General features: G+C 45.1%; 1 protein-coding gene across 1 annotated transcript; it reads right to left on the bottom strand.

Annotated features, from left to right (window-relative positions):
* Window positions 1-45: 45 nt before the first annotated feature.
* LOC111967679 (ATP-dependent RNA helicase DHX8) lies at window positions 46-20,277 on the bottom strand. Its single transcript, XM_023992915.2, has 22 exons — window positions 20,022-20,277; window positions 15,057-15,142; window positions 12,776-12,848; window positions 11,344-11,435; window positions 11,117-11,220; window positions 10,668-11,024; window positions 10,413-10,557; window positions 5,998-6,201; window positions 5,824-5,911; window positions 4,804-4,901; window positions 4,544-4,691; window positions 4,032-4,213; window positions 3,723-3,917; window positions 3,407-3,592; window positions 3,101-3,311; window positions 2,530-2,852; window positions 2,254-2,409; window positions 1,993-2,130; window positions 1,774-1,902; window positions 1,362-1,558; window positions 1,072-1,251; window positions 46-936 (listed from the first exon to the last, which is right to left on the bottom strand). Exons 1-22 carry the CDS (start codon window positions 20,266-20,268, stop codon window positions 717-719), a joined length of 3,759 nt encoding a protein of 1,252 aa, XP_023848683.2. The 5' UTR covers window positions 20,269-20,277; the 3' UTR covers window positions 46-716.
* Window positions 20,278-21,506: the final 1,229 nt, after the last annotated feature.

Below are 21,506 nucleotides of genomic sequence, written 5' to 3'. Positions count from 1 at the left end.
GGCTGTCAATAAAACATTTCTAAATGAAACATTAGCAACAAAAAGTAAGAGCGATACGTTTAATGAGTGCAGAAAATGTTAGGATTACACTAGCACAGTAAAGCAATCACTCAAAGCTAAATCAAAGACAATGTCCAAGTATTAAGTTCCATCCTGGTATTTCCCTTCGTTGTATAAAAAGATAGTTTGTCTTTTATAGTAGGCTGTCTCAGAGCACTGCTTTTAAAACAAAGACGTTCACTGTCAAATTACTGCCCAGTCCCCTTCCTATTCTATTTATTTTTCAAGAGTTTACACACAGGTCAGATGTGACATTCAAGTAAAACAAACATGTTTCGTTGTCCATGATACTCAAATACAAGATTGATTCTCCTCAGGGGATGATACATTTTTATTCATGTTACCCAGGTAAGCCTGTAAGGACAGGAGAGCAATGACCTAATTTTACTAGTTGACTGCTATACAGGTCAAGTGAAATAATTCAGCCTACCAGAATTCAGCTCAAAATGCTAGAATTGCAGTTAATAGAAAACAGCTGAGCACACAACACATACTTTACACATGTCCAAAACAAGTAGATAATGACCCAGCTTTATCAATCACATGTTACAGCTAACAAGGCCTGTTGGCAGACAATGTCTCTCCATGGTATTTCTCAACCAGCTGATATAGGAATGTGTCCCTCTCTTCCTGTGTTGCGATACAGGATGCACATCCTAGCGCCGCCGAAAGGCGCGGGAGATTCTCCAAGCGTTGGGCTCTTCGTAGCGGTTGTAGAGGGGCTCGAGGCGCTGCTGCTTCTTCTGTTTGCTGAGGCGCGTGGGGTCGGACACTTTGAAAAAGGCCGGCGAGAACTCTACCAGCCAGCGTGGGTCAATGGTGGTCACCTCCCGCATGTACTCCTTAGTGGTCAGCACCAACTCATGGTACACCACCCTGTGGAGAGAGGAATAAGAGGATCAGGCAAGAGGAAAAGGATGCCCAGGATGGCTCAGTAACAGTTGACATTCAATGTACACTAGTGACTAATCCACTAGTCCCCATGGTAATCAGAAAGGATGGTTGACTCACCACTCAGGCTGGCGGTTGAACAGGGCACTGGAGGGGTGGATGTACACCACCTGCTGGTCAATGAGGGTACGGTAACCCTCCTGGGGATCCTTTTTGGCTGCGTTCCGGAAGAAACCACTGCAGATGGCCTTCTGCACACGCACTGTGGCCTTTCCACAAGTCACCACATCCAGTTTATGTCTGAAAAGAGGTAAAAGGTTTTTGGATTTGTGTGAGAAGATTTCTAGGAAGTGAGGTTTCTTTACCAGATATACAATTACCTTGATCATCAAATGGACAGTGGCACCTACCTGTCCATGATACCCAGCATCTGTTTGCGGATATCCTGGGCTCTGCGCAAGGAACGGGCCTGGATGAAGTTCTCGTAGCACCAGGGGTTGGAGAACTTGTTGTTCTTCCAGGAGTTATAGACAGCCAGCAGAGTAAGGTGGTCTCCCTCGGCCTGGTGGAACTTGGCCTTCTTCTGGTCAGCCAGGGCCTGCTTGTCCTGAGACACAGAGAATAAAAGCACTGTTAGTCATCAAATGATCAACAACGGCACACCATATAACTGCCTCATTGAGGTCTCCAACCATAATGGTAAACCTCAACACAACAATCAACTGTGCTGCAAAGAAGAAGAAAAACAAAGATCTAATCAGGATACCCAGAGGAGTGATACGACCCCATTTCAGTGTTTATGAGTCTTGTGATTTGCCGTACCTTGGGCCTGTAGAAGACGTTCTGCACAGACAGCATGGAGACGATGGTGAGCATCTCCTCACTGCAGCCCAGGTGGACGGACATGATCAGCATCTTACACAGCATGGGCTCCAGAGGGAACTCAGCCATCTGACAGAGAGATGGAAATAATGAATTGGTAATTAATCCTCACTTTTGCCTTTCTTAACAATAGTCTCCTTTTTTGGTATAAACTCTTACCCTGCGTCCTAGACGAGTGAGCAACCCTTCATCGTCCAGAGACCCCAGAGTGTAGAGCTGCTCCATGGCTGTGATCAGCGTCTCCATGGGTGGAGCGTCCATGAAATCAAACGATAGCAGGTCATTGATGCCCATGGCCTGAAGGAATAATGAGAAAGGGAAGTCAGGGGATGCCACGGGAGGAGTAGGTCTGACAAGTCTAGATCACAGACGCATGTACAGTGAAACAAGGTTTAGCCCCTTTTGTTACTGTGTGCATACCTTGAGGGACAGCACAGTGCTGGCCAAGTTAGTTCTCTGGATCTCAGGCACGTTGGTGGTGAGCATCTCGTCTCTGTATGCTCTCTCTGTGTACAGCCTGTAGGTCTTCCCTGGACCAGTTCTTCCAGCTCTTCCAGCCCGCTGCTTGGCTTGGGCCTAACAGAAGTTACATTGGCATATCAAATCCTAATTGCAAGGTATGCAAAGGGCTTGAGTGACAGAAGGGTTACAATCTGGGTACATTTAGAATATAAATAGAGTGATTAACCAGCCTACCTGTGAAATGGGAGTCACCACCAGCTGGTCAATACCAGTCTTGGAGTTGTACACTTTTTGCTTCACAAATCCTGGGTCCACAACGTAGTAGATCCCGTCAATGGTCAGAGACGTCTCAGCAATGTTAGTGGCAATGACAACCTTTCTGCTGCCGGGGGGAGCAGGGTCAAAGATACGGGTCTGCATCTCGCTTGGCAGCGCGGAGTAGACAGGTAGAATGATGAGTTCAGGCACTTCAGGTCCCAGAGACTTCATCCGTTCATACAAGATCTCACACGCTGTGTCAATCTCCTCCTGACCCGTCAGAAACACCAGGACATCACCTGCAAAAAAGGGGCAAGAGAGGACAATGAGTCACTGATGGCCAAATCCTTAACTACGGATGTCAATCAAGGAGTTCAGTCACAAGGAGCGAGAGAGGACATAACGGTTGATAACTCTTTACAATCAAGGTTGAATCTCAAACTGACATTTTATAGCAATGGATTTGCATTCGTGCAGTGATTTAGGTCAATGACTATGAATTACAGTTAAAACTATAGACTGGGTATAACCTTCGTTAAAACCGTACCTGGAGGCTCGGTCAGGTGGATCTGCATGACGGTGATGAGACTGGCGTCCAGGTAGTCCGTCTCAGGCTCTTTGGTGTAGAGCACCTCCACTGGATAGGTACGCCCTGGGATGGTAAAGATGGGCGCTTCGTAGAAGTACTGGGAGAACTTGACGGCATCTAGCGTGGCTGAAGTGACAATCAGCTTCATGTCTGTGCGTTTCTGCACCGTCTGAAAACAGGGAGTTAGCTTAATACAAAACTTTCCTTTAAAATATTAACGATGTTTAGACCCTGAAGCCAAGGGGACACAAGACCCTGGTATACCTTTTTGAGCAGACCAAAGAGTACGTCAGTATGGATGGTCCTCTCGTGGGCCTCATCCAACATGATGATGGCGTACTGGCCAAGGTCCGGATCTATCAAACACTCTCTCAGCAACATACCGTCTGTCATGTACTTGATCACCGTCTCAGGGCTGGTGCAGTCCTCGAAACGGATGGTGTAGCCCACCTGGTGTAGAAGAACGAAGACACAAGTTAGAAATAACTAGGGCCAGACGTTTGAGATTGTTCTGCAATCAGATGTATTCGACATCGTCTCATGGTCAAGTTAAGATATGCAGTGTGGCGAGATCACTTACCTCCTGACCCAGACAGCAACCGTACTCTTCAGAGACTCTCTTGGCCACGGACATGGCTGCCACACGACGGGGCTGAGTGCAGCCGATCTTCCCCCGAGTGGTGTAGCCCGCCTCGGCCAGGTACTGGGTGATCTGGGTAGTTTTCCCAGAACCAGTCTCGCCAATAACAATCAAGATCTGGTTATCGTGGACAGCCTGTAATAGAGAAGCAGAGATGTGAGCAAAATGTTATGCCATAAATGATCAAAAACAGCTGATGTTGAAATAGGAATAATTAGCGATATATAATTTGCAAACTTTTGCACAAACCTGTATGAGCTGCTCTTTCAGCTTGTAGATGGGCAGGCTCTCTCTCTGCTCTAGGATGGACATTGCTGTCTTCTTGCCATAAGAGGCCTTGTTGCCCCCAAAGGCATGTTTCTTCCACTCCGGGATGTCAGTTGGCATCATGCCGATTCCTCTCATGTTGGCTGCAATCTGCCTTCCATCAACTGTGTAAGAGGGAAGCGTCTTTAATTGAGATGAACTGGCATAATATTTGACCTCCACCCACTTCAGATGACTGGTGATCCAGACCCAGTCTAGGACCCTGGGAGGAACCTTTACACCCACACAGCCTCCCCTATAATCCTGGGCCATGGATGACACGGCACACTACAGCAGGCCACTTTATCCGGCCTGTTAGGATGCTAAAGGAAACCAGACAACCATCTCCAGCCATCAAACCCTGAGGGCTGCTGCTGCTACACTGGAGGAAGTCTGATGTAGTGGCTCAGACCGGACTGTGTTTTGGATTACTGTGTGCTTCCATACGGACTTACCATCAGGCAGGGGGTCTACCCAGTGTTTGTTCAGGCCCATGGGGATAGAGTCCATCTCAGCCTCTCGCTGACACTGCTTCACTTCCCTCCTCTCCTTAGCCAAAGCACTCTGCATCATGGCAGCCTGTGACAGCGAGCCGTCTGGATTCTGACAGAGGGAAACAAAGTGAGCTGCAATTGTTCACAATACTAAACAGGATGAAAGCACTCAAACAAAATTGCCTTGAAAGTAGGGTGATCAAGAGGACATGGAAACATACCTTAACAATCTTGACAGGGCTCATGTCCATACTCTGTTTAGTGTGTCCTCTCAGGAACGGGGGCTCCTCCTCCACCAGCTCAATTTCCAGGTCCTCATCTGAAAGAAAGACATGGGCAAATCAGCATCTAATACATTGATGTGAATCTAAACTGATAGTGGTTTTCTATGAAGCAAATGTACACGTAAATTAATCTTTTAGCACGGCTGTGCTGCGGCCATAGGTACGAGGCGGAGCAGAGTAACGTAGATTAGCACAAACGTGCAAAGATACCATTTTTTTTAGCACAACCTCAAGTGTACAATTGCTTTTCTACAATGGGTTACGAGTCAAATAAAAAAATATATATATTTTCCAATCAGTTAGGTTGCCAGAGATGCGACCCTGTCGGTTGTTCTAAATGTTCCATTGCCATGCTGGCTGGCAACGCTATTATCCCTTGCTTGCTAGCCAACTACAACTAACACAGTCACGTCAAACTATGCTAAAATAGCAAAGTAGCTGCCTTTCATTTAGTTGGACCGGTATTTCTAGTGACATTTCTTTGTGTATATATATATATGCGTGTATGTATACACATCAAAATTATGCCGATTCATGACTGACTGGCTGCGAAAAGATGACCGTCTCATCCTGACACGTTCATTCTCAATAGGACAGTGGAGATCGAATTTCAATAATGATGCAAATATCGAGAGACTGACAGCAACGTTTATACAAATCCCTGTTGTTGCAAACCAAATGATAGGCTAGAAGTAAGAGGAAATAATGTCTCCATACTTTTTTTTTTTTTTTTTTACAGTGGAGATCAAGTTAATGAATTGGCTGGCTGGGCCGATGAGACAGTGGATGGGCAGGGATTTCTCAGATGGAACAGAAAACGAGATGCCCATTTTTGTGTGACAGGCTTACCCGTGCTGAACAGTTTTTAGTATGGCTTAGAACACGTCTCAACCTAATCACAAAGCTTGTTTTGACCAACCCGCTGTAGAACACACAATAACATAAGTCGTGTTTTACCTTCTTCATCGTCAACTTTGGGGAGGATACCCGTCTCCTCGTCAAAGTCAGGGAACTCCTCTTTAGAAAGAACATTAGCAGCAATCATCTGAGAACAGATGAAAATAGCATTATTAGATCAAAAGAATCACATTAATAACAGTCAAGAGGTCTTGATAAAAAACCCAAACACACCTGTTTGATTTCCCACTTCTCGGGGTCTGATATCTTGGTCAGTCTCTTGCGTTCCAGTGTGTCATCCTCCAACTCAGGGGCGTGGCCCAGGTTGAGGTTGGTTGGGCGGTCGGGGTTCCTCATGATTTTCTCCTCCTCACCATCAGGGCCCTGGTTCCTCCTTCTGTTGGGGTTCAGGTCCTCCCCAGTTTCCTGGTCTACATCCTGTCAACCAAGAGGAGAGCCAGTGTTTCAGTAATAATTAAACATGTCTTTCATAGTGCTTTCCAAAAGCTCCAAAGTCTTTAAAACTTAGTGGCACTCCAGTCTCCTTTTCACCTCATTTAACAGCTGATTTGTTAACAAAAAGGGTACATCTCAATATGTGGTCCAGGTAAGTCATGCCATAGCACCCAAGTGTGGGGGGGGGTGGGCCTTTTCTCTTTTGTTCCTCAAGCAAGGGGGTGGCCGATGACAAACCAACTCCTTGAAGTTTGCAGTTGTCAAAAAATAAATATACATTTTTAGGATAATAAATATTTAAAAAATTCGACAGAAAGTACTTTAAATGCTCATATTTTTACCAACATGATTACAGGGATGCAAACTGTTGAGCCCCCAAAAAGGTGATACATTTTCACACGGAAATTTGCCTACTTTCAGTGGGTTTGTCACAACACCAACATTTACTAATGATGTGATACCAAGTAGTATCGTGATACCACAGGGTTTGCCCCTGTGGTATCACATTTTGGTCTCACGGGACCAAAATGGAACTATTTCGCCTGAAAGAAATGCACTATGTCTGGAGAAAACCAAGCACAGCTCATCACCGTTCTAACACCATCCCTACTGTGAAGCATGGTGGCGGCAGCATCATGCTATGGGGGTGCTTTTCGACTGCAAGGACTGGGAGACTGGTAAGGATAGAGGGATCAATGAATGGCGCCAAATCCTTCATGAGAACTTGCTTCAGAGTGTAAATGAACTTAGACTGGGGTGAAGATTGACATTCCAACAAGACAATGACACCAAGGATACAGCCAAAGCAAAGCTGGAATGGCTTCAGAACAAGAATGTGAAAGTGAGTGGCCTAGACTTGAATCCCATTAAATCTGTGGAAAGACTTGAAGATTGCTGTTCATCACCACTCTCCATCTATTGTAACTTAACAGAGCTTGAGAAAATCCACAAATCCAGATGTGCAAAGCTGATATACATACCTAAGACGACTCAAAGCAGCTATCATCGCCACCAACAGTGCCTATTAACTCAGGCGTGTGAATACTTATGTAAATTAGATAAATGAAATAAATACATTTGCTAAAATTTCAAATTTCCCCAAAATGTTTTATTGGGAATTGTGTGTAGATAGGTGGGGGGGGGGGGGGATCCACTTAATCCATTATGAATTCAGGCTGTAACAACCTTCTGAATAAGTCAAAAATGTCACTGACAGAAAGGGCTGCCTCGCTTCTTGCTCTTAGGAAACTCTGCAGTATTAAAAAAAAAAAATGATGTACCATTTCTTAAATTGTTAGCCCAGAAAATGTTGTGTTATTACATACAGCCGGGAAGAACTATTGGATATCAGAGCGCCGGTAACTCATCAGCACCACAACTTTCCCGAAGCAGATCCATTGTTTGCACCCCCCAGGGCAAATGAACTGATTCCAGAACCCAAAACAGCTCCGGCGAAGGAGAGGTACTCGGAGTGGTCTTTTAGTCCGACTTAAGAGACATCACCCACCGCTTCCAAGCATATTACTATCTGGATAATAAAGTTGACGAGCTCAGGGAGGGGGGTCTCTTTCCAGAGAGATATCAGGGATTGGAACATACTCTGCTTCACGGAAACATGTCTCTCTCGGGATATACTGTCCGAATCGGTCCAGCCAGCTGGAATAAATATCTCTCTGGGAAGAAGGAGGGCAGGGGTGTGTTTCATGATTAACGACTCATGGTGTAATTGTGATAACATACAGGAACTCAAGTCCTTTTGGTCATCCGATCTAGAATACCTCAAATCAAATGCAGACCGTATCATCTCCCAAGAGAATTGTCATTGGTCATAGTCCCGGCCGTGTACATCTCCTCCTCAAGCTGATACCGCGACAGCCCTCAAAGAACTCCAGTTGACTTTATGCAAACCATATGTCCTGAGGCTGCGTTTATTGGAGCTGGGGATTAAAAAAAAGCTAATTTGAGAAAAACTATGCCAAAATTCAAGCAACATATCGAATGTAGGACTTGCGCTGCCAAAACTCGACCACTGTTACTCCAACTTCCGGGATGCCTATAAGGCCCTCCCCGCCCTCCTTTCGGCAAATCTGACCGCGACTCAATTTTGCTCCTCCCTTCCTATAGGCAGAAACTCACAGGTAGTACCCGTGCTAAGGACTATTCACCGCTGGTCTGACCAATCGGAACCCACGCTTCAAGATTGTTTTGATCACGCGGACTGGGATATGTTCCGGGTAGCCTCCGAGAACAACAGACGAATACACTGACTCAGTTTAGCAGGATGTGTATAGGAGATGTTGTACTCAATACCTACCCTAAACAGAAACCGTAGATAGATGGCAGCATTTGCACAAAACTGAAAGCGCGAACCACTGCATTTAAACATGGCAAGGTGACTGGGAATATGGCAGAATACAAACAGTGTAGTTATTCCCTGCGCAAGGCTATCAAACAGGCAAAATGTCAGTATAGAGACAAAGTGGAGTCACAATGCAATGGCTCAGACAGCAGAAGTATGTGGCAGGGTCTACAGACAATCACGGACTACAAAAGGAAAACCAGCCACGTCGTTCTTTGCCTGCTTTGAGGATAACACAGTGCCACTGACGCGGCCCGCTGCCAAGGACTGTGGGCTCTCCTTCTCTGTGGCCGATGTGAGTAAGACATTTAAGCGTGTTAACCCTCGCAAGGCTGCCGGCCCAGACGGCATCCCTAGCCGCGTCATCAGAGCATGCGCAGACCAGCTGCCTGGTGTGTTTACGGACATATTCAATCTCTCCCTATCCCAGTCTGCTGTCCCCGCATGCTTCATGATGGCCACCATTGTTCCTGAACCCAAGCAAGCAAAGGTAACTGAACTAAATTACTTTCGCCCCGTAGCACTCACTTCTGTCATCATGAAGTGCTTTGAAAGACTAGTCAAGCATCATATCACCTCTACCTTACCAGTCACACTAAACCCACTTCAATTTGCTTACTGTCTCAATTAGATCCACAGACGACGCAATCTCCATCACACTGCCCTATCCCATCTAGACAAGAGGAATACATATGTAAGAATGCCTATAGCTTAGCATTCAACACCATAGTACCCTCCAAGCTCATCATTAAGCTCGAGGCCCTGGGACTGAACCCCGCCCTGTGCAACTGGGTCATGGACTTCATGATGGGCCGCCCCGAGGTGGTGAAGGTAGGAAACACCTACACTAGATTGATCCTCAACACAGGGGCCCCTCAGGGGTACGTGCTTAGTCCCCTCCTATACTCCCTGTTCACCCATGACTGCGTGCCCAAGCACACCAACTCAATCATCAAGTTTGCAGATGACAAAAGTAGTAGGCTTGATTACCAACAATGACGAGACAGCCTACAGGGAGGAGATGAGGGCTCTTGGAGTGTGGTGCCAGGAAAATAACCTCTCACTCAACAAAACAAAGGAGATTATCGTAGACTTCAGGAAGCAGCAGATGGAGCACCCCCCATCCACATTTGCAGTCTCGCATCCTGACGGGCTATATCACTGCTTGGTATGGCAACTGCACCGCCCACAACAGCAGGGCTCTCCAGAGGGTGGTGCAGTCTTCCCAACGCATCACAGGGTGAAAACTACCTGTCCTCCAGGACACCTACAGCACCCGATGTCACAGGAAGGCCAAAAAGATCATCAAGGACAACAACCACCCGAGCCACTGCCTGTTTACCCCGCTATCATCCAGAAGGCAAGGTCAGTACAAGTGCATTATAGATGGGACCGAGAGACTGAAAAACAGCTTCTATCTCAAGGCCATCAGACTGTTAAAATAGCCATCACTAGCACAGAGGCTGCTGCCTATATACACGTAGACCTGAAAACACTGGCCACTAATAAATGGAACACTAGTCACTTGAATAATGTCTACATATCTTGCATTACCCATCTCATATGTATATACTGTATCGTATTCTATGCCGCTCCGACATTGTAAAAATATATGGACGAGCATTCTTAATTCCATTACTTTACTAAACGTGTGTGCATCGTGTATATGCTGTGTAATTTGTTAGATATTAGTGCACTGTCAGAGCTAGAAGCACAAGCATTTTGCTACACCCGCATTAACATCTGCTAAACACGTCTATGTGACCAATACAATTTGATGGGGTATGAATACTTTCTGAAGGCACATTGGCTCAATATGGTAGAATACACTCACCTTCATGCTGAGACTGGTCTTGGAGCCAGTGAAGGACAGCACCTTGATCTTGACCCGTTGACCTTTCTGGACCACATCAGCCACGTTGGCAACACGTCCCTCTCTGCGTAACTCAGAGATGTGCACCAACCCCTCCCAGCGTTTCCTACAACGCAAAACAGATAAGGCTTTCAACATTGCTCACCCAAACGCGAACCAAGTTCGCTACATTGAACTAATGACTTTTGCCAAAGCAGTAACAACTATTTTACTGACCTCAGCCCCTCCAGTTGCACGAAGCAGCCAAACTGCATGATGCTGGTGATTTTGCCGTTGAATATGTCTCCCACGGTAGGCTCCTCTGGTGGAGGGCGGTCCACGTGTTTGTCCTTCCACCGGTCAGAACCTTCCTTTGTGTCCTTGTCTCGGTCTCTGTGGGGGCTGGGGGTGCGACTGCGCTCACTCCAGCGAGACGCACGTTTCTTACCACGGTCGCGGTCCCTCTCACGGTCTCTGTCTCTCTGACGATCGCGGTCCCTAGATCGAGATCTAGAGCGGGACCGAGAACGATGACGCCTCCTCCTGTCTCGGTCTCGGCTCCGACTTCTGCTGTGCCGCCTCTTTTTGTCCGACCTGAGGAATGCAATCTATGAGCTCCAATCTATGTAACCGAAGAAAATGTACACTTGAAGCCAATAAGAGTTTAATTGGGGAAATGTCTTTACCTGCTCTTGCTCTTTGAGTCTGATCTACTCACACTGGGCATGAACATCTCCAACTCCTTCATGGCGGCATCTGCGATCTTCACGTCGTCTTCGTCTAGTATGGCCTGGGGGGGGGGGGGGGGGTCAGAAATGGTAGGCCAAATATCAGTAGGTCACACATTCAACCAAAGTAGTCTATAATGTATCTTTTACCTGCAAATGAACTGCGTTATAGCACAAAGACTTACCTCGGGAACAGGATCGTCTGGCCTGCATAATGCAGGAAACAACTCCTTCAGTTTGTCCTTCTCACTCTTCTGCTTGACCACAGGCTCAAAAGCTAGAATCACAGAGTGGAGTCAGCAAGTCTACAACATAGTAACAATAGCATAAACAGTGCATTCGGAAAGTATTCAGACGCCATGATATTTTCCACATGGATTAAATTGTGGGTTTTCCCATCAATTTTAGAATAAGGCTGGTACGTAACAATCGGCACACAATACCCCATAATGACAAAGCAAGAACATTTAGAAAGTTTCTCCCACTTCTCTGCAGATCCTCTCAAGCTCTATCAGGTTGAATGGGGAGGAGCATTGCTGCACTGCTATTTTCAGGTCTCTCCAGAGATGTTCGATCGGGTTCATGTCCGGGCTCTGGCTGGGCCACCCAAGGACATTCAGAGACTTGTCCCAAAGCCACTCCTGTGTTGTCTTGGCTGTGTGCTTAGGGTTGTTGTTCTGTTTGCCCCCAGCCGCAGGCCCTGAGCGCTCTGGAGCAGGTTATCAAGGATCGCTCTGTACTTTGTTCGGTTTATCTTTCCCACGATCCTGCTGCCACCATGCTTCACCATAGGGATGGTACCATTTTTCCTCCAGACGTGATGCTGGGCATTCAGGCCAAAGAGTTAAATCTTGGTTTCATCCGACCAGAGAATCTCGTGTCTGACTTTCTGAGAGTCCTTAAGGTTTCTTTTGGCAAACTCCAACGGGCTGTCATGTGCCTTTTACTGAGCACTCCACCAATAAAGTCCTGATTTGTGGAGTTCTGTGGAGATGGTTGCCCATCTACAAAGAGGAACTCTGGAGCTCTGTCAGTGACCATCAGGTTCTTGGTCACCTCCTTGACCAAGGCCATTCTGCCCTGATTGCTCAGTTTGGGAACTTCAATGCTGCAGAATTTTTTTGGAACCCTTCCCCAGCTCTGTGCCTCGACACAATCCTGTCTCGGAGCTCTACGGGCAATTCCTTCTACCTCATGGCTTGGTTTTTGCTCTGACATGCACCATCAACTGTGGGACCTTATTTAGACAGGTGTGCGCCTTTCCAAATCATGTCCAACCAATTGAATTTACCACAGGTGGACGCCAATCAAGACGTAGAAACATCAAGAATAAACAATGGAAAAAGGATGCAACTGAGCTCAATTTCAAGTCTCATTGCAAAGGGTCTGAAAATTACACAAGGTATCTGTTAATTTTTTATATTGTGTAGATTAAATAAAAATGTACTTAATCCATTTTAGAATAAGGCTGTAAAGTAACAAAATGTGGAAAAAGTCAAGGGCAGGGGTCAGAATACTTTCCGAATGCACTGCACATAGCCCATACCTTTGCAATTGTAAGTGAAAAGCATACATCACCAAAAATTAGACGCTATAGGTGGAATATAGCTCACATACCTTTGTTTGTAGATGCCTTTGATGGAGGCCGCATTGTTTGAATAAGTCTGAGCAAATTGCCAACAAGTGAATCCTGAAAGATCGAAAATAAATTGAACATACAGTTAAAGTCGGACGTCATTAAGTCATTAACTCATTTTTCAACCACTCCACAAATGTATTGTTAACAAACTATAGTTTTGGCAAGTCGGTTAGGAAATCTAAGGTGTGCATGACAAGAAATTTTTCCAACAATTGTTTACAGACAGATTATTTCACTGTATCACAATTCCAGTGGGTCAGAAGTTTACATACACTAAGTTGACTGTGCCTTTAAACAGCTTGGAAAATTCCAGAAAATGTCCTGGCTCTAAAAGCTTCTGATTGGCTAATTGACATCATTTGAGTCAATTGGAGGTGTACCTGTGGATATATTTCAAGGCCTACCTTCAAACCCAGTGCCCCTTTGCTTGACATCTTGGGAAAATCTAAAGAAATCAGCCAAGACCTAAGAAAAAAAGAATTGTAGACCTCCACAAGTCTGGCTCATCCCTGGGAGCAATTTCCAAACGCCTGAAGGAATCATCTGTACAAACAATAGTACGCAACTATAAACACCATGGGACCACACAGCCGTCATACCGCTCAGGAAGGAGACGCGCTCTGTCTCCTAGAGATGAACGTACTGTGGTGCGAAAAGTGCAAATCAATCCCAGAACAACAGCAAAGGACATTGTGAAGATGCTGCAGGAAACAGGTAAAAAAAAAGTATCTATATCCACAGTAAAACGAGTCCTATATCGACATAACCTGAAAAGGAAGAAGCCACTGCTAAAGGAAGAAGCCGCTGCTCCAAAACCGGCATAAAAAAACGCCATAAAAAGCCAGACTATGGTTTGCAACTGCACATGGGGACAAAGATTGTACCTTTTGGAGAAATGTCCTCTGGTCTGATGGAACAAAAATAGAACTGTTTGTCCATAATGACCAACGTTATGTTTGGAGGAAAAAGGGGGAGGCTTGCAAGCCGAAGGACACCATCCCAACTGTGAAGCACGGGGGTGGCAGCATCATGTTGTGGGGGTGCTGCAGGAGGGACTGGTGCACTTCACAAAATAGATGGCATCATGAGGAGGAAAATTATGTGGATATACTGAAGCAAAATCAAGACATCAGTCAGAAAGTTAAAGCTTGGTCGCAAATGCGTCTTCCAAATGGACAATGACCCCAAGTATACTTCCAAAGTTGTGGCAAAATGGCTTAAGAACAACAAAGTCAAGGTATTGGAGTGGCCATCACAAAGCCCTGACCTCAATCCTATAGAAAATTGGTAGGGAGAACTGAAAAAGCGTGTGCGAGCAAGGCGGCCTACAAACCTGACTCAGTTACACCAGCTCTGTCAGGAGGAATGGGCCAAAATTCACCCAACTTATTGTGGGAAGCTTGTGGAAGACTACCTGAAACGTTTGACCCAAATTAAACAATTTAAAAGGCAATGCTTCCAAATACTAATTGAGTGTATGTAAACTTCTGACCCACTGGGAATGTGATGAAAGAAATAAAAGCTGAAATAAGTCACTACTATTATTCTGACATTTCACATTCTTAAAATAAAGTGGTGATCCTACCTAAACTAAAACAGGGAATTTTTACTAGGATTAAATGTCAAGAATTGTGAAATTTTTTGTTGAAATGTATTTGGCTAAGGTGTATGTAAACTTCCGACTTCAACTATAGCCATCAGATCGTACCCGCCTGCTTACAGCTGCACTAGGGTCGGACAGACGTTGTGTGTAGATTAAGACACCACGGAGCCGGCGCGAGAAATGGTTTGGAAAACGTACCTCAATCCAGGGATGTGAAATGTGTTGTACTCCCGACTTGTTTCATTAACCCAACTGTTACACCGAGAAGATTGAACGGCTGCTAGTTTTTTTTTTTTAATTGCCATTTTCATCCTCATGATAGGTGGCAGAAGTCATAGCAGCGATTTTGGAATGATAGTGTCAGCCAATCAACTCCTTTGTTGTTCAATGAGACATGCCATTCCATAATGGCTGCTGTGGCTACTGCTAGTTAGCATGAGGATGAAAATGGTAGTTCAATCTTCTCGGTGTAACAGCACACGCATTTCTTATCCCTGGATTGAGTTACTTTTTCAAAACCTCAACATCTTGTGCAGGCTCCGCAGTGTCTTAATCTACACAGAAAGTCCGTACAACCCTAGTGCAGCTGTACACAAGCGGGTCAGATCTGCTGGCTATCTAGCTAGTTACAGTAGATAGCAGTGGACAGTACTTACGGTGAATTCAGCGCCATTTTTCAATAGAAGTGATTTAAAGCCATCAAACGTTGGTTGCTTTTCAGCAAGGCTGATGACAAACTCGGCTGTGTGGCAAAGAAACGACCCATTAGTTCAGGATTAACCTGATTAGCCAAGTAATGTTACTCCTAAACATTAAGAATGTAGCCTTATTTGCTTGTTAAAAACGGGGCTATCACGCCAGCTAGCTAGCCAACTTTAAGGTCAGACATAGCCCTTGAGAATGACTCAGTTCCATTACACATAAGTCATTGGACGAAGACATCCTCTTACAGGGACGTTTTGTATAAGACCATTAACACTCGTTGCTTGCGGTAGTGTACTGGAAGCATAAGGACCTCACAGATAGAACAAGTAGCCAGATCGTTCACTGGATATATAAAATGTGAAGCTTCCAGGTGGCGTTTCCACTCACTACCAAATATTGTGATGAGGAAGCCAAGTGGCCGGCAGTGGGAGAACATGGAATTTGGCCAACATTCTGCAAATTTACTCATCGATGAAACATTTGATCTCCATAGAGTTCTGTTTCCAAAACCAGAATCTGTAACAGAGTGGACTGTGTTTTGTAGACTTCACCCTTTGCTAAAGTTTCAAAACATTGCATTGTTTAGAAGGAGTGCAAGGGCGAATTGAGTTATTGCACACATTAGGGTAGGCGTTCCCTAACGGAAATATGCAAATAAATGCTAGAACGTGCCAATGGGATCTCACTAGCTTGTGCTTGGCCGGGCCCACCTCCTTGCTTGTTCTGCCCACTATGATTAATTTGCTCCCATTGGAAATGACAGGCTCTGGTCTGTTGGGTTAGTGATAAAAAGCTTTGACCTTATCTTACATATATATACACACACTACCGGTCAAAAGTTACTATTTTCTACATTTTAGAATAATAGTGAAGACAAAACTATGAAATAACACATCATGTAGCAACCAAAAAAAAAGTGTTAAATCAAAATAGATGTTATATTTCGAGATTCTTCAAAGTAGCCACCTTTGCCTTGATGACAGCTTTGCACACTCTTGGCATTCTCTCAACCAGCTTCACCTGGAAGTGTATGTGATTTGGAATGCTTTTCCAACAGTCTTGAAGGAGTTCCCACATATGCTGAGCACTTGTTGGCTGCTTTTCCTTCACTCTGCGGTCCGACTCATCCCAAAATCCTTCATTATGTGGCCCGACTCATCCTAAACCATCTCAGTTTGGTTGAGGTCGGGGGATTGTGGAGGCCAGGTCATCTGATGCAGCACTCCATCACTCTCCTTATTGGTAAAATAGCCTTTACACAGCCTAGGGGGTTTGTTGGGTCATTGTCCTGTTGAAAAACAAATGATAGTGCCACTAAGCCCAAACCAGATGGGATGACATATCGCTGCATAATGCTGTGGTAGCTATATTGGTCAAGTGTGCCTTGAATTCTAAATAAAATGACAGTGTTCAGACAACAGCAGTAGGCTTGATGACCAACAATGACGAGACAGCCTACAGGGAGGTGGTCAGGGCTCTGGGAGTGTGGTGCCTGGAAAACAACCTCAATCAATGAAAACAAAACAAAGGAGATGATCGTAGACTTCAGAAGGAGCACCCCCCTAGCCACATCGACGGGACCGCAATGGAGAAGGTGGAAAGGTTCAAGTTCCTCGGCGTACACGTCACTGACAAACTGAAATGGTCCACTCACACAGATAGTGTGGTTAAGAAGGAGCAACAGCACCTCTTCAACCTGAGGAGCCTGAAGAAAATTGGCTTGTCACTTAAAACCCTCAAACTTTTACAGATGCACAATCAAAAGCACCGATTTCACAGGAAGGCCAAAAAGATCATCAAGGACATCCACCACCCGAGCCACTACCTGCTCACCCCGCTATAAATCCAGAAGGCGAGGTCAGAACAGGTGCATCAAAGCTTGGACAGAGACTGAAAAACAGCTTCTATCGCAAGGCCACCAGCCTGTTAAATAGCCGTCAGAGGCTGCTGCCTATATACATAGACTTGAAATCACTGGGCACAAAAAAAAAAATGGAATACTAGTCACTTTAATAATGCCTACATATCTTGCATTACCCATTTCATATGTAAATTCAGCAAAAAAAGAAACATCCCTTTTCAGGACCCTGTCTTTCAAAGATAATTGGTAAAAATCCAAATATCCAAACCCACAGATCTTCATTGTAAAGGGTTTAAACACTTCCCCCATGCTTGTTCAGCGAACCATAAACAATTAATGAACATGCACCTGTGGAACGGTCGTTAAGACACTAACTGCTTACAGACAGTAGACAATTAAGGTCACAGTTATGAAAACTTAGGACACTAAAGAGGCCTTTCTACTGACTCTGAAAAACACCAAAAGAAAGATGGCCATGGTCCCTGTTCATCTGCGTGAACGTGCCTTAGGTATGCTGCAAGGAGGCATGAGGACTGCAGATGTGGACAGGGCAATAAATTGCAATGTCCGTACTGTGAGACGCGTAAGACAGCGCTACAGGGAGACAGGACGGACAGCTGATCGTTCTCGCAGTGGCCAACCACGTGTAACACCTGCACAGAAACGGTACATCCGAACATCACACCTGCGGGACAGGTACAGGATGGCAACAACTGCCGAGTTACACCAGGAACGCACAATCCCTCCATCAGTGTTCAGACTGTCCGCAATAGGCTGAGAAAGGCTGGAGCGAGGGCTTATAGGCCTGTTGTAAGGCAGGTCCTCACCAGACATCACCGGCAACAAACCCACTGTCGCCGGACCAGACAGGACTGGAAAAAAGTGCTCTTCACTGACCAGTCACGGTTTTGTCTCACCAGGGGTAACGGTCAGATTCGCGTTTATCGTCGAAGGAATGAGCGTTACACCGAGGCCTGTACTCTGGAGCGGGATCGATTTGGAGGTGGAGGGTCCGTCACAGTCTGTGGGCGGTGTGTCGCAGCATCATCGGACTGAGCTTGTTGTCATTGCAGGCAATCTCAACGCTGTGCGTTACAGGGAAGACATCCTCCTCCCTCATGTGGTACCCTTCCTGCATGCTCATCCTGACATGACCCTCCAGCATGACAATGCCACCAGCCAWACKGCTCGTTCTGTGYGKGATTTCCTRCAAGACMRGAATGTCAGTGTTCTGCCAYRGCCAGCGAAGAGCCCRGATCTCAATCCCATTGAGCACGTCTGGGACCTGTTGGATCGGAGGATGAGGGCTAGGGCCATTCCCCCCAGAAATGTCTGGGAACTTGCAGGTGCCTTGGTGGAAGAGTGGGGTAACATCTCACAGCAAGAACTGGCAAATCTGGTGCAGTCCACGAGGAGATGCACTGCAGTACTTAATCCAGCTGGTGGCCACACCAGATACTGTTACTTTTTACTTGACGAAAGTTTAAAAGTTCTTGAAATGTTCGGTTGGCAGAGTTGCAAAGAAAGAGCCATATCTCAGACTGGCCAATAAAAATTAAAGATTAAGATGGGCAAAAGAACACAGACACTGGACAGAGGAACTCTGCCTATAAGGCCAGCATCCCGGAGTCGCATCTTCACTGTTGACGTTGACTGTTGTTTTGCAGGTACTATTTAATGAAGCTGCCAGTTGAGGACGTGTGAGGCATTCGTTTCTCAAACTAGACACTAATGTACTTGTCCTCTTCCTCAGTTGTGCACCGGGGCCTCCCACTCCTCTTTCTATTCTGGTTAAAGCCAGTTTGCGCTGTTCTGTGACGGGAGTAGTACACATCGTTGTACGAGATCTTCAGTTTCTTGGCAATTTCTCGCAAGGAATAGCCTTCATTTCTCAGAACAAGAATAGACTGATGAGTTTCAGAAGAAAGTTATTTGTTTCTGGCCATTTTGAGCCTGTAATCTAACACACAAATGTTGATGCTCCAGATACTCAATTAGTCTAAAGAAGGCCAGTTTTATTGCTTCTTTAATACGCACAACAGTTTTCAGCTGTGCTAACATAATTGCAAAAGGGTTTTCTAATGATCAATTAGCTTTTTAAAATGATCAACTTGGATTAGCTAACACAACGTGCCATTGATACACAGGAGTGATGGTTGATGATAATGGGCCTCTTTTAATGGACCAAAAATTTGATTTTGGTCCATTTCTAAGTGACCCAAAACTTTTGAACGGTAGTGTATATACATAAATAAATTATTACATTGATGCAAACCTTGATATAGTTAGTTTACACACAGCCATATCCATGTAACATTATAAAAATAACAGACAGAAGACAACAGGCGGTTCGACAATCTAGCATTCGCATAACACCTGCGTGTAAGTGTAGCGGAAGTGTGTCGTAAATTGAGTCACCCATAGGTGTAACGTTATGGATCTGTCCAAAACTGATACCGTAAAGCACAGGTGTCAAACTCATTCCACGGGGGGCCGAGTGTCTGCGGGTTTTCGCTCCTCCCTTGTACTTGATTGATTAATTAACATCACTAATTAGTTAGGAACTCCCCACACCTGGTTGTCTAGGGCTTTATTGAAAGGAAAAACCAAAAACCTGCAGACACTAGGCCCTCCGTGGAATGAGTTTGACACCCCTGCCGTAAAGTGTATATTTTTTTTAATTCGAGGATTCTTTATCGCTTATGGAAGACAAGTGCCAATGATTATTGAAGTTTCTAAACGTTAAAACAGCGTCGGGATTGCATTTCACACGAGGCAGTCGTGGGCGAAGCTAATTTTGGCTGAGAACTGTAGCCAGGGAGAAGCCAGAATGGCGCCTTGAGTTTGACAACTAATTTAGCTAGCTAGGTCAGACAGATGTTATTGCTGTGTTAGTTAGCTAACTAACGTTAGTCCGGATAAGTTTGTGTTGGCAACAAGACAACCACAACAGTGCCAAGTGACTTACTGGGACCTTGTTTTGGGTATAAGACTGTAGACAGTTAACATGTAGCTGGTTAGTTAGCTGCTAAACAACAACTTGCAGTTTCCATACCTAGATCTTTATCGCTTATCCCCAGATGGTTGTCGAGTTCTGTGCACACTTTGGATACTAACGAGAGGTATTCGAGCTGTTCTAGCTCGTTATCTCCGATGTTTGCCATTCTCCACGAGATTGTTTTGCTTTCAGAAGAAAACAGCCGCAGACATATTTGATGGAGTATGACACCATTTCCGGTTCTGCCGGAAATTAGTGTGTGGTGTAGTTCTTCAATTTTGTCACCTGGTGGTGCTAAAACCATTCCAAAAAGGGGACTACCTAAAAACACTCCAGTTCGATAGAAGGCACTTCGTAGCAGGTAAGGTTAGCAGAGAATTTTCGCTAGACCTAATTTTAACCTAATTATCCTAATTTCTTGCGTAAACCTAATTTCTTGCGTAAATCCTCCTAATCTGCTACGAAAAGACGTAACTGTATCGAGGGGCGTGTTTTTAGGGCTCTCCCAAGATGGACACTGTCTCTATGGACACTGACAGGATGTTATGACTGCCACAATGACAGACATACACCTTGCTTTACAGCTCTAGTCAGTTCACACATGGCCTTGAATTACAGGACACAGCGAACTGTGTGACATACATTGTAGTTTTTGAGAGCAGTTCTGTTTTTTTTTTTTTTTTTGTGGCCTCTCATGCCCTGATGACAAGAAAAAGCCACATATTACATCGTCAAAAAGAGAGACCTGTACATTTTTCTCTCTACATATCTTTCTCTCCCTCTCCATGTTATGTAATAGATGGCTGGGAGATGTTGCAAGCATGATGTAACCTGACAGACATGTCATCCTTCCTGCACGTCCTAACCATAACCCACCCTCCTGTGCTTCCTCTCTCTGCACGTCCGCACCCATTGACTCAGTCCCAGGACCCCTGCTTCCTCTCATCTGTCTGTCTACTTATCCTCTCTCTCCTTGGGCCATAAGCGCCTTATGCCCCCCGTCTAGCATATTGCCATAACTTATTCATAAACACACACAGGGTTGGGAAGTAACTGATGTACTGTATTCAGATTACAAAAAACTGTAAATGTAATCAGTTAAATTACAAGCAAAAATATTGTCATCAGATTAGACACTTTTGAAAAACTAGATGATTACTTCTTGGATGACTTTTAAAATCAGAAATGACACACTTTTAAATACATTGACACATTTAAGTTTGTTCTACCTGAGCGAGTCTGACCACAGGTCAGAGACCACTATGATGACACACCAAATGCATTTGATGGATCCTTTTTGTCTTCTAATGCCTCTTGGGGCGGCAGGTAGCCTAGTGGTTAGAGCGTTGGACTAGTAACCGAAAGGTTGCTCGATCGAATCCCTGAGCTGACAATGTAAAAATCTGTCGTTCTGCCCCTGAACAAGGCAGTTAACCCACTGTTCCTAGGCCGTCATTGAAAATAAGAATTTGTTCTTAACTGACTTGCCTAGTTAAATAAAGGGAAAGTAACTGAAAGTAATCAGATTACATAAATGAGTTT

Source organism: Salvelinus sp. IW2-2015, linkage group LG8 (genome assembly GCF_002910315.2).
Source record: "Salvelinus sp. IW2-2015 linkage group LG8, ASM291031v2, whole genome shotgun sequence".
Taxonomy (NCBI): Eukaryota; Metazoa; Chordata; class Actinopteri; order Salmoniformes; family Salmonidae; genus Salvelinus; species Salvelinus sp. IW2-2015.
Note: the sequence above shows the minus strand (reverse complement) of the source record. Positions and strands in the feature narration are given on the sequence as shown.

Bases quoted from the DNA above. Each gene is read 5' to 3' on its own strand.
- LOC111967679 (XM_023992915.2), bottom strand. From the start codon at position 20,268: ATGGTTTTAGCACCACCAGGTGACAAAATTGAAGAACTACACCACACA. The intron at 4,902-5,823 runs GTAAAACACGAC...TCTTTCTTTCAG, and splicing joins CAAAGTTGACGATGAAGAAG to ATGAGGACCTGGAAATTGAG. The intron at 2,410-2,529 runs GTAGGCTGGTTA...AACTTCTGTTAG, and splicing joins TGGTGACTCCCATTTCACAG to GCCCAAGCCAAGCAGCGGGC.